Raw genomic sequence first — 13992 nt, 5'->3', positions numbered from 1 at the left:
TTATGTTGGGAATCTTCCCAGAATCCTTAAAAACCTCCTACATCAAACCCTCCTCAAAAAAACTATGTTCGACCCACCCCTTCCACAGAACTACCAGCAAATCTCTAACTCCTGCTTCATGGCCAAACTCATGGACCACACAGCATACAAGTAATTCGATCATTGAAACCAACCACCTCCTTGACCATGCCCAATCCGGCTTCAGACCCCTCCGAGGAACCAAGTCCGCCGTAGTGTCCATTTTTGTACGATCTCAAAAACTGCGGCCGCAGAAGGATGCACTGTACTCCTTCTCCAAGACACCTCTGCCGCCTTCGATACCATTGACCACACCATTCTCCTAGACCGGCTACACTCTCGAGGAATTGAAGATACTGCTCTCACTTGGATCTCCTCCTTCAGCTCTAATCGCTCACAAATCATCCTGCTCCACCCTTTCACCTCTGCATCCCGCCCATCCCCGAATTTGGTCCCACAGAGAGCATCCCTATCTTCCCGCCTCTCAATATCTATCTGAGCCCACTACCCACACTCATCCGCTCCCACAATCTCACCTGCTACACCTACGCAGACGAAACCCAGATCATCCTTAAAATCACCAGGCTCGACCTGTCCAGATCTCTCATCATGCCTCTAGGATATTGACCACTGGATGAGGACTAACCACCTCATCCTCAACCCTGGAAAAACAGAAATCTTAGTCCGCCGGAAAAACTGTGCTCCTTCCCCAACCTACCCCCTGGCCTCTAGGTTCCCCACCAGCAACCTCCACCTCAGTAAAAAATCTCAGATGCACGCTGAACACAGATCTAGCCCTCTTCCAAAACATCAACTCTGTATTCAGAACCTGTTTCTTTCACGTACACATCCTCAGGTGCATCTTCCCCTACCTCACTGAATCTCTGCCATCCTCACCATCATCCCCTCTCACCGAGATTACTCAAACTGCTTTTATCTAGACACACAGGCGTTCCAACTTATGAAACTACAAAGAGTCCATAACGATGTGGTCTGCCTGCTCATTGGCTTCGCTTCCAGAGAACAGAGCCACACACTGAGAGTCCTCCACTGGCTCCCGATTGAATGACAAACTACCTTTAAAGCATGTGCATGGTAACCAGTCTATCCATTGAATATTTTTTTATCAAATTGAAATCCAACTAAATGTATTCATTGAAAGCTTTTTCCATCGAAATGCACTTTCATTGAATACATTTAGTTGGATTTCGATCAGGGTTGGGTTAGGGTGCCCTTGGGAGTTTGGGGGGAACCCCCCACTCCCAATAAGCAACAAACACTAAAACGTTACATGAAGCTGGCCAGTGCGAAATACTTTAAAAATTTCAGCACTGGACTGCTCCATGTAACCTTTTAACGTGAAGCATGTTTCATCGAATTCCTATAGTCGATGGACAAGTTTCGATGGATATGTACTTTGTAATGTAAAAGATAGTATTTCGATGCATTTATTTTCGTTGCTTTTACTTTGATGGATTTCTTTTTCGATGGATTTTTTTTGTTGGAAAGACTATAAACCCATTTACAACACTCACTGTGCCATCCACAACACAGACACGGAATTCTTCCAAGACAAACTAACCCTCTATTGAAAGATTGCTGAGACTGCTCTACTGATTCCAGCCACCGGGACAACTCCAGGTGAAGCAGCATCACCCACATCAATGTGCTACAACCATACCACATGCTTTGAAAAAGACCCAGGAGGGTTGAAAAATGTGTTGGCTATTTCATTAAATCCACCCTATGACCAACCTATTCTAACTCAAGTTCTTGTGAATATTAGAAATCTAAGTAAACAGTACCACTGACCTAGCGCCTAGGTGACAAGGGTCCCACACAATTTCTGTTCAACCCAATTTTGAGATGGAAGGGCGCCGTCTCTATAGAACCCTCTCACTAGCAGTAGGGTCCGACAAACAATCTTATTGATCAGCGCAGTGATCTACACATTCTAGTGCCCGATCTCACCTCGCAGTAACACTCTACAGACCCTCCCGAACACTCCAATCTGGCGCAACCTTTCTCCTAGCATCCGCCAATATAACGACACCAGACTGGCAGATCCTCCTTCTCCCTCCAAACTCCCACCATCTGCAACTCTATGCCCCTTCACATCCGCAGCATTGACAAGCACCTCACAATCAGAAAGGCCCTCAAAACCTGGCTTTTTCCTTCCTCCTCCTTGAAAGTCTCCCACTCTATACTGTGATTGCCGAGCACACAGGTACTGGCCAAGACCCAACAAAACGCCTACTTTCCAAACCACTGTGGTTACCAGCAGCGTTTGCAGTGGGACACCATGAGAAACTTGCACACAAGTACAGGCCCAGACCCAACTAAACACCTACTCTTCCAAACCATTGCGGAGGCCGACATCATTCGTAACGGCAAACTGCATGATACTTGCAATCTCCTCTCCCCCCTCTCCGCCCATCCCTCACAGATGCTCATACTTCACCCCATCCCTCTGAGCCCTTCCCGGCCCATGCCGGAACACCATATAACTGGTGCAATCTGGTCACTTAACAATGCTGGTAAATCTGATGCACCTTTGATGTGGCCACTGCCAAACCTCCGGTATCGGGGCGCTAATTACAGTGATTGCGAAGTGAACCTTCAACAAAGTGCAATACCCTTAAGTTACAGCGTGCAAGTGGTTCTTAAAAAAGCATAACTGGCAGAGCCATGCCTCATGGTATGGGTGGGGGGCTACATCAGGTATACAAGACAGGCAAATTCAGGTAGAGTAGAGTTTGGCAAAGCCACGCCTCATCGTGCAGGGGGCTACACCAGGTACACTAACAGACAGTCAAAAGCATTTAGGTAGCGGATAGATGGGATGCATAGAAAGCACGAGTAGAGCAGGTTAGGAGGGATGCAGGCATATTAGGTAACATATCAAACACTGGGGAGCATACTACTAAGATATTAGGATGCAAGTGAAGTGCTACAGGTGAAGCGAGACCAGAAGGTAATCAAGGAAGAATAATAGGTAGGCACGTTAACACGATATAGGAAGATACAGACTAACAAGATAACAACTGGAAGTATGGCGGTAGGTCAATATTATGCAAAAGTCAAATTTAGGAAGGAAGAAAAAAATAACATGTTGGATGTAAGGGCACTTATGGTCACCTCCTGTAAGTATCCGACTGATCGCAGTAGGCTGGTGGGTTAGCAGTGACATCAGGGGCGGTGAGGTTGGGAAGTAGGTCATGAGCAAGCCGGTAAAGCCTCACCTCACATGACGGAGGGGGGGGGGCTTTTGTTGGTCATGCTGAGTAAGTTCAGACGAGTTCAATCAGGTGAGGGCGTCGGCCAGCAGTAGTGAGGTAGTTGGTGTGGTCCAAATGTGGCTGGATAATGCCAAATTGACACGGGCTGGTGCAAGTTGGGAGCAGAGTGGGTATGCAGAGAATGCGAAGGTCGCGGGCCGCAAGGGGGCGGCAAGAAAAAGGCAAAGTGTGCAGGAGCTCATACCTGAGGGTATAGGTACTTGCCAGGCCGCTTGCCAGACCCGGACAGGCACATACGGGTGCAATCCTTGTCCGTAGGAGGCTGGCTCTGCCTGCTGGCAGTGTGATCCTGCTGGTGTAAATCCTGCTGCAGTCATCCAATCGGGGTCTGCAGGCAAAGGGAAGGTCGGCAGCAAATCAGCCTTCTGGATAGTTGTGCAGGCGGTGGTGGGCATCTTAAGACATGTTTCCAGACAGTTTTACCTCTCAGAAGGGTCACTTGGTAGGCCTTTACTGAATGCACATGGCAGGCACCCAGTGAATAAGGGTGTAGCAAGATGATGTAAAGCCAGTTCAAATGGGGCACAGACAGCTGCAATCCTTGTCCATCGTCCTTGCTCATGGGGCCGGCACCAAACGGTACCAAAGATGCACTCGAACAACCAATCTACCATCCTGAGAGACCTATGAAAACAACACTGAACAAAAATCTGCCCGTAACTCAGGTATGTATAACTTGCACCACGTCTGTGGACACATGCCGCAGGCATGGCTCCCCATCCATGCACTCTAGAATGCAGCTATGGCTACGCATATCTGGTCTGCAGTTCACATAGCTGTCCACACTGAAATCCCTGACATACCTAAATACCTCTGCCATTAGTATACAGCCTACGTAAACAAATCAGTCTAGCTGGGCACACATCGAATCTCCTTCACTAGCACTCTATCCTAACGCACCAGCAGTACCCACCCATGTGCCTGACCTCGGGGCTGCTTGCTGGGGCCCAGCCAACCCTCCGAAGTCCTAACCTGGCAGAATGCACACATGCTTAAACTTTACTCATGGATTTCGAGCCTGGTGGTTTGCGTAGGATGAGTTGTGACCTAAACAAAGCTGGCCAGGAGTTGCGTGCATTGGGCCACAACGGGGGTGGGCTCAAGTGAGGAGGCAGGGCCTCGAAGGGCATCCAGTGGCTTCTGTCCAATACACCTGGTGGGGGCTGTTGTTGGTGGCGAGCAGCGAAGAGCTGCAGAGAGCTTCGTAGGCCTTTCCAACAGGCCTTCACAGCACGGCTTCGTCAGCCGGCTGTGAGTGGGCCCATTTATGGAGCAGAAGGCAGGAAGCAGGTGGGGCCAATCCGGGCCCGCGGTGGTGAATACATTACATTTGTTGATGTTGGTTGCCATGGAGGTGGCGTTGCACACAGTAGCTGCCATCTTATCCGCTGCAGGCATGCGAGGGACGGGCAAGCTGGGGGAGCACTCCGGTGTCCGTCGTGAAGGCAATCTTGTTGATCCGTGCTGAAAATCAAGCGGAGCTCGCAGCAGAGCTGCAGAGAGCTTTGTAGGCCTTTCCAACAGGCCTTCACTTCCATGTTGGACGCTTGCAATTGGGACCTGGAGAGGGATGGAGGGGGGGGACATACACCTGTTCCAGGTACCGTGGGGCGGGTGTGAATACAGATAATTCAAGGCTCCCCAGTTCATCCATAGCCTCATGAGTTGTAATTGTAATCGTCATTTATATAGCGCCATTTCCCCATTTGTATGGCCTCAATGTGCTTTGTGGTTGGAAAGCCCTCGAGGACCGAAATCCCACTCTCATTACAGCACCAGCCTTGCAGATCGTATTTACTAACACTGAGGCCCACAGCCTCCTCACCCACCCGCTGCCTACTGCGATTAATTGTTCTGCTACGATGAGCCACAGGAGGCATGCCTGTTGCACTACAGCTATCCCAATGATGATTTCTAAATTGGTGAGCACTCGTCCGTCCCAAGTTGCGAGCTCTCCTTCCAGGTTTGATGTCGCCAGCACCTTGCATCTACCTATGTATCTCGCACCGTAATTACACAGTGCTAGAATCGCCACTAAGTCGCTGCATGCTAATATTGACACCCTTCCTACGCCTACCGCAGCTGGCCCCACATTGCTGCCCTATGATGTGTATGTACCCCAATACTGTTTGCCTTCCATTACTGCCTAAGGTTGTTAACATGTTGATGCCTATTGAGGTGAATGTGCCAAAAACTGTTAGCCTTACATTACTGCCTAAAGTCGCTAACATGCTTGATGCCGCTAGCCCTCCCATGCTGCTCTATGATGTACACCTGCCTAATGAAGCTGGTACTGTGCTGCTGCCTACTGTTAGGCGCACACCTTTGTTGCATATTACTGCCTGCACCCCACCTACGCCCGCTGCTGCTAGACTTCCATTGCTGCCTAATGATGTGTATGTGCCAAATATTGTTAGCCTTCCCTTATTGCCCGAACGGGTGAGTGTGTTCAATGTTGCTAGCCCTCCCATTATGCCCAATGATGTACACATTCCCAAAGTCGCTAACACCCTGATGCTGCAGAACTCCATGTGCTCCCTTGGGATGCTGCCTACTGATGCTGGCACCAGTACAATACCCTAGGTTGTGAGTGCCCCACCAGAGCTCGTAGAAGCTACCACCCCTCTAACCCAAAACGGCTATTATCCCTATGCTACCCACACCATATTAGCACAACACACCTCACTCAGCTGTGCCCTCGTCAACGCACGCTCCCTCTCTGGGCACATGCCCTTGATATACACAACCACAACACCACGCACAACCTTGATCTCCTCATGATCACTGAAACTTGGCTCCATGAAGCCTCAGGCCCGAGCCTTTCCCTAGCCCTCCCCCCAGGCTACACTATATTTAGACAGGACCGGCCATTCTCAAAAGGAGCTGATGTTGTGTTGCCCTGATAGCGAGAGAGTCCATCCCCATCAGAAGGATCGAAAGGACAATAGAAAGCAATAGCGACGGTCTATTCCTCAAACCTAACCCCTCTCCGAACTGTACCATTTCCCTCCACATTGTCTATTGGCCCCCAGGCCCTATAGCCGATTTCCAGGCAGCCTTGGCACACCTCCTATCCGACAACCTAAAGAAATCAACCAAGGCCATCCTCCTAGGTGACCTCAACCTTGGCATCAACGACCTCAAAGACTCCGCTGCCAACACACTTGACAACACGCTTGTAAACCTAGGCTTCAAACACACCATCAGACGCTACCCACATCAAGGGCTGCACCCTAGCCTGGATAGCTCACCACAACTGCCCTCTCTCCATCAAGGCCAACTCCCCCTCCCCCGGACAGACCACCACGTCATCCTATTTGATATCGCCACCCCTAAGAAAGTGCACCTGCCTGCGCTGCGTCTCTCTCCCGCCCTCACCAGGAGCTCTTGCCAGCTCACCAAAGACCGGCTCCTACCCCACCTACTAGGGCCGGTCTTCAGAACCCCCTTCTCCAAGGACCCAGATATATTGGCACAAACCTATAACACCTCTATTAAATTAGCAGTGGAAGCCCTTGCCCCTTTGACATCTCGGAAAGCCAAACCAACAAGAAACACCAACGCCTGGTTCTACCCTGAATTACAAGAACTCAGCTCCAAAAAAATGGACAGCACTATCTCTCTGCAAGCAAATCTGGTTTAGTTATTTTAACTGCTTTTATTGTGATTACCTCGATTGCAGTGCTATTTTTATTTTATTTTTAGTATCTTGACTTGCGTCGTATTCCCCTTTCAACTAGTGATTGTACTTTTGATCTTATCCTCTTAATTTGTTTTGGGAGTTTGCCTGCCTAAACTACTTTGTATTGGCTCCTCCTTGGCTTCTAACTAACCTACCAAGACACGGTCTGCATCCTGCTTTCGGGTGTTAAAGCAGCTGTGACTCGTGCTTTCTCCTAGTCCTGAACTACACTACCCAGACCGCCTGGTGGATCTCGCGCTGCATATATGTGCATTTCAGGCGCGAGAGCGCCAGCGCGAGACCACCAAGCGCTTTGTGGCCATCATATAAATAAGTTGTGGTATATGTCAGTGCCCGTTTATATGTTCCCTTTTTAACTGTTATTTTAACTGCTTTTACTGTGATTGCCTCGATTGCAGTGCTATTTTTATTTCATTTTTAGTATCTTGACTTGCGTCGCATTCCCGTTTCAACTAGTGACTGTACTTTTGATCCAGGATTCAGTATGGAATGAGCATTGCTGGAACCTACGTCCAACATGATGACCAATATTAATAAGGGCACAACAATGTTGATGTCCTTGGACTTATCGGCCGCTTTCGATTTAGTGGGTCACCCTCTCCTTCTGGACAGACTGCAGAAGGTAGCGAATTTCAGTGAACAAGCAAATTACTAGATGCAGTCCTTTTTGGGGTCAAGAACCATGCGGGTGTGTAGCAAGCAAGCGGAAGCAGAACCCATCTCACTCAATTATGGTGTTCCACAAAGGGCCTAGCTTTCCCCGGTTCTATACCACCTCTTCACAGGCCCTTTCTTTTATATGCTAGAAGAAAAAAAGATCTGTTTTTCTAACTTTGCTGACGATTCACAGTGCCTCATCCCCCCTCTCGGGCGACTGTGAGAAGGACGCCTTAGCAGTGTCAGAGGTATATAACATTATACAGGAGTGGATGGACATGACATGATATTATACGATATGATGGGTTATTTATAATGTGCTGAGGGGCAACATGCTCGCCTTGGAAGCAAGACGACACGGAGCAACACAGGTTCGATCCCCGGGTTCACGCTTAATACCCAGAGGTTTCTAAGCGTGAACCCAGGTATCGAACCTGTGTTGCTCCCTGTCGTCTTGCTTCTAAGGCGAGCATGTTGCCCCTGAGCCATCCATCCCTGGGATGGCGTTGAACCATGGCAAGTCCAAGCTGATGATCATTGGCTCCAGACCTAGACTTGCTAAACTTGCTCCAGAGTATCAATCCCTCCGCATTGCAGACCATGTCATTCCAGCCAAAGATAAAATACAAATCTTGGGAGTCATTTTTGATCAGACCTTGGGTATGTCATCCCATGTCAATAGCTTGGTAGCAGGATCGGCCTATTATATTAGACTTCTTTCGCACATATGCCCTTTTCCCCCCCAGTTTATATTGCGAACAGACTGATTGCGTTTCCTCTAATGGTGAAAGACTTCTTCAAATCCCAAGGACCTCATTGGAAATGGTTACAAGGGTGGCCTTTTGGGCCGCTGCCCCAACAAAAATGGAACGCCTTACCTCCAGATGTGAGAAATTGCCCGACGCTGGATGTTTTTAAGATGAAACCTAAAACTAATTTATTTAAATATGTGGTCTGATCAGACTTCTGTATCCTGACTAACTGGTAACAACTATCTTGGCGCCCGTATGCCTCTAGTCCCTTGGTTGCGCCTTACAAATAATGTAATGTAAAAATCACCTTGATTCAGCCAAACTAGAATTCCGCAAACTTGCCAGGGAATACAAAAAAGCAATCATCTATGCCAAAGCCACCTCATTCAACAAAAGGATTGCCAACTCTAAATTGGATATGCAAGAGATCTTCATCATATTCCAGGAATTAGTGACACCTACCCCCCTCCTCAAACTATCACCAAAGATGAAGCTTGGTGTAATGGTATACAATCAGCCATGCTAAGTAAACTAGACACCCTGCACTGCAAAATCAAAGCCACCCAACAGTCAGTGGTCCATCCCAAGTCACTCCACCATCTCCATAAAACCAGCGTGGCTTCCCCCCTCTTCTTCTTCAAGCAGGTCAACGAGCATGATGTCATCTCCCTCATGAATACTATCAAACCCTCCAATTGTAAAGGGGACATTTGCCTGGCCACCCTCATCAAAGAATGCACTAGCACCCTTCCTCACAGCCTTCATTAACGCTTCCTTCGCGGCCGGGTCTGTCCCAGCCTGCCTCAAAGAAGCATGTGTTCGCCCTCTCCTAAAGAAACCCTCACTATCCTTACTATCAAACCCTCCAACCCTCTAACTCTTACTATCTAACCCTCCAATGGTAAAGGGGACACTTCCTTCGCGGCCGGGTCTGTCCCAGCCTGCCTCAAAGAAGCATGTGTTCGCCCTCTCCTAAAGAAACCCTCACTTGACCCCACACCTCCCGGCAACCACAGGCCCATAACTACTGTGCCATTCTTGCTAGAAGGACAAAACAGCTTATCTGCAAGTCCAACAGTTCCTCGAAGCCAACAGCCTCCTCAGACTCTGTCAGTCTGGCTTTCGCCCCAGCCATGTAACCGAAACCGCCTTACTCAACTTAAAAAAACAGATGTATGACGTTCAGGACTTGTCAGCGGCTTTCGACCTAGTTGACCATAACATCTGCCACCACCTCTCATTCACAGTGCATTTTTCCCCTAACGCCACAGCCTGGATCACCTCATTCCTGCAGGGCAGAGCCATGAGAATCTTCTGACACCTAGCCTGTGCTAAACCCAACATCATCCAATGCAGAGAGCCACAGGGTTCTTGCATATCCCCTACATTATACAACATCTTCACTAGACCACTCTTCATTCAACATTCTGGATTAATTAGGCATCATTTACACTAACTACGCTGACGACACACAAGTCCTCCTCCCCTTATCTGGTGACTACGAGTCTGGCGCCAAGACCCTCAAAGCCGCCTACTACACCATCAAAGCCTGCAAGGCTGAGAATGGGTTGTGCTTGAACACAGACAAGACATAACTGCTCCTGATTGGATCCACTGAAACCCTAAAGAAATTGGAAAACCAATTCCAGGACTTCACGATTGACAACATTCAACTCACAGTATCTCATACTGTAAAAACCCTTGAAGACTACGTAGACTCCACCCTCTCCATGTCCAGGCAAGTGAACGCCATTGCATCCTCCGCAGCCTATCACGCTAAGCTTCTCAATGCAGCTAGACCCTTCCTGTCTAGGGAAAACTGCCTCACCATAGCTAGAGCTATAACCGGATCCTGACTTGACTGCTGCAACGTCCTCTTTGCAGGCACGTCAGTAAAGAACTTGGATAAACACCAATCCATCCAAAACAGTGCGCTCTGTGCTGCCTTCGTAATTCCTAGAAGGGACCACATCCCTGCTGCCAGGAAACAGGCCCACTGGCTACCCATCAAAGAACAAGTCCTCTTCAAAACACTAGCCATAACCAATAAATGCATCAACCACACAGCCCCTCAATACCTAACACAAAGAATAAACAGACCAGCATCTTCGAGACCTACAAGAACACCATACACTAACCTACTCACAGTGCCCAAAGTCAAGCGGGCCAGAGCGGGTGGCTCCAGCTTCCCATTCATCGCTGCTATGCAGTGGAACTCCCTTCCACCACACCTTAGAGATGAAACCTCTCACCCAGCCTTAAGTCGTCGTCTTGTAACAGCACCTCGATTCCCATGGGCTGTTTGTGCGCTTTATAAATGTAAAAAATAAAAATAAATAAATGGAACTTCATCGCAGTGCCTGATCCAAGGAAGTTTTCCTGCAAGGATAGAAAATGCTACGAAAGTCCCTTCCTCTTACAAACACAGATTAATGTAATAAAGGAAGTGCTTATGTGATTTGATATTTGAAAATAAGTTTGAAAAAAATATAGTTCTTATATAGCAATTCGTGCCAGTCGCCCCTCCCTCTCCCAAACCCCTGCTTGTAAGCGCTTTAATGCATGGTCTTATTACACTATTTTGAATGGGTCTTGATTTATTGACCTCATGAGTATGAAGGACTAAGTCAGCCCTGCTGTGGGATTCGATCTTGCCGAATTCAGGCTGTTCTCATGTTACAGACCAGCCATGTTACTTGTGTAGCTGTCCACATTTGGATGCATTTGGAATGTATATTTAACTAACTGTATGGAGTATTTTGACTGCCTTATACATTTTCATTATCATACTTCAGTGATTATAAATCAATAAAAACACTTGAACATGAAAACAATATACAGTGTTGCTTAAATAGTAATCCAGGCTTAAGTGCTCACTGTACAGATATCAGTAGTCCCGATAATTAATGTACAGATGTTCCGGCATCCTAAACCATACATTCCAAACAGTACAGCAGGATCAAAATCATTTTGGCCAAAGGGGGGCTAAAATGTTCTTACCTTTTTAAACTCCCAAACGTTTTGAGGGGAAGACATTCTCCCTGCTCAGTAGCCCCAATCCTGCCTTCACCTTGGGCCCAGGCATTTGACCGAATGATTGCCGCCATCAGGCTCATCATGAACTCATGGCAGCCAAGAGAGGCCAAATGGTAGTCGCCAATTACCCTGCTCCAAGCAAAACCAACAGGGATTTCAGAACGTAGACCTACCACACGATGGGCGGAGGAGCAGAAAGCGTGCCATTGTTTACCCCAGTGCCCTCCGGCAGTAGCAAGTCTGATCTCCCTGTGCCCCACTCCATGTCCCCAGTGTCACTAGCTACAGGAAGCTGACCGAAGCACGCTGTGGTAAATAACTGGGGTTTAGCAGCATCCTGGGATATGGCTGAAAGCCCCTTTCTGCTCTGTACTCGAGATGTTGTCTTGTGGTGTGAGCACTGGAATGTGCACCACCTTAAAGCAAAGTTGTCTCATGGGTGGAAGAAAAAGAAACTTAGGAGAGTTTAAGGTGCTGCGTCTTCTGACTTCCATGGTCATGATGATCTACTTGTTTGCTGAGTTAATATTCTCATTATACTCCGATGATGGCCTCTTACATCGTACGAAATGTTTTCTTCTGGCTTTTCCTTAGTTTTTCTCTGTGGTTCCGAGTTTTTCAGCGTTTACATTCATGTTTTTCTGCTGGCAGAATTCTAAGATGTGAATCTGGAAAAAGATGCTTGTTTCTTTAGCTATAGTCGGACAGTCTGAATCACACAAACCTATTGTTTGTTCTCTCAGGATGTGGAGAAAGATACAATGCGTTGTTTGACCATTAGTGACATGATGAAACGGCAGTACGAACTGGATTACAGGAAGCTTTCACGAATCTGTAATATCAAACACGCCTGGGCCAGGACAATTCATACGTTTCAGGTAAGCATTTTAGCACATTTTATAGCTATGACTTAATATGTAATGTATGTTTGAACACAGCCTCTTTGCATGTATTGGTTGCACTCTACAAGTTAGTCACTTGCTTCAGAGATCCTTATGTGACCTACCATTTGTAAGTTTGAAGTGGAACACTAAAGGTTAATGGCTGGAAGGTTATGAACTATTTTAAACACTGGCATTGCTCCGTGAACCTTCAGACTATTGTTTTTCAGCAGGCCATGGCCTTATAAAAGGGGAAAGACCATATGCAAATTATGCTTGGGGGTGGCAGGGACATCCAAAATCAATGTGGTTCCCAGCCTGCTCTGTATAGAGACCCAAGCTACACCCTACTTATGATGCCAAAAAGGCTGAAACATGACTCGGATTGCTTGTGCACAAGGGGTGTGTCTGCCCATTTTGGAATGGGGCCATGCAGATCCATGTGGACCAGTAGAGCCATGTGTAATAGCTTTGGAATGCTCACGTCTGGGTTCATACAGGGCATACAAAAATACATCTCTTGATATGCCTTTTGACTTGGAACAACGAAAACTGACAGATCACTTGAAAAATTCATGACTCTGCGTTTTCAGCAAAGTCCTGGAATTGTCTGCCTCAGTTAGGAAACCTGATCTAGTTCTATTCTTAGGTTTGCCTGACAATCTTTTTCTAGGCGAGGGTACATTCAGAAACAAGACCACGAAAGGTTGAGCTCCGCTAAGTATGTTGCGCTGCTAGACTCTCCATATTTCAAAGGAACAGTCGATAAAATATCTGATTGTGATCCAACAAAAACATAAACACGCAAATGGATGTCCAATGAATCTTGTATTCAAATTCTTTTCATCAGCCAGAATGATTTGCCGACGCATGTTTCGACCTTCTGTGGTCTTTTTCAAGGCAAAAAATCTGGATTCCATAGACAAAGCAATACAATCAAACCAACAATAAATTCAAGAAAAATTGTCATCAAAATATCCCAAAAACCCAATCATTTGAATTGTGACATATACATGCATGTGGATTCCAATGGATGAATACATGGGATAAAACAAACCACATTCAAAAATAACGTAAAAATATGAATGGATACATTACCAAGGTCACCGTGACATAATCATCAGACATGTTCCAGAACCATGTCATCATGGAAAATGACCAGTGAGATCACAGCAAAGAAAAAGAAAGCACATAGGTCAGAGGCAAATTAGCCTAATTATTAAACAGAATAGATCAATCAATGTTATACAACGAACCATTCTGCAGTGCCTAACAATTGCACACCCAGCATGTTCTAGCTCAGCCAGCTATACACCATTGGCCTATATTGACAATGTGCCCAACTAGGCTGATCGAGAAATGTGCTGCCCATAAACTGAAGCCCCGAAGTACCGGTGGCTGTGCCAAGACAGAGTGCCTGATCGCAAACCAAAAGTAATATAACTAATGGCGTGCCCTGATAACACTGAGTGCTCCTCAATCCACCGCCACTCCTCTTATGTGCAGCCCATTCTGCTCGAGCTGCCGCTTGATCAAAACAAATATATGTTACCTAATTGAAGTCTGCTGCTATGCTGAACATTATTTTGGAAATAATCCAGATGTCATTTCCAAAGAACCTGTATTAAACAGCATGAAAAAATGCA

At 47.0% G+C, this 13992-nt stretch overlaps 1 protein-coding gene across 1 annotated transcript in view; it reads left to right on the top strand.

Annotated features, from left to right (window-relative positions):
• Nucleotides 1-13992, top strand: part of HELB (DNA helicase B) — a 785178-nt gene that overhangs the window by 647412 nt on the left and 123774 nt on the right. Inside the window, exon 11 of the mRNA XM_069629731.1 lies at nt 12209-12343. Within this exon, the coding sequence (XP_069485832.1) occupies nt 12209-12343 (135 nt within the window). The remainder of the gene's footprint in view (nt 1-12208; nt 12344-13992) is intronic.

The sequence above is a fragment of the Ambystoma mexicanum genome, chromosome 12 (assembly GCF_040938575.1).
Source record: "Ambystoma mexicanum isolate Mex_15411 chromosome 12, UKY_AmexF1_1, whole genome shotgun sequence".
In the NCBI taxonomy this organism is placed as follows: domain Eukaryota; kingdom Metazoa; phylum Chordata; class Amphibia; order Caudata; family Ambystomatidae; genus Ambystoma; species Ambystoma mexicanum.
This window is presented reverse-complemented; position numbering and strand designations above follow the sequence as displayed.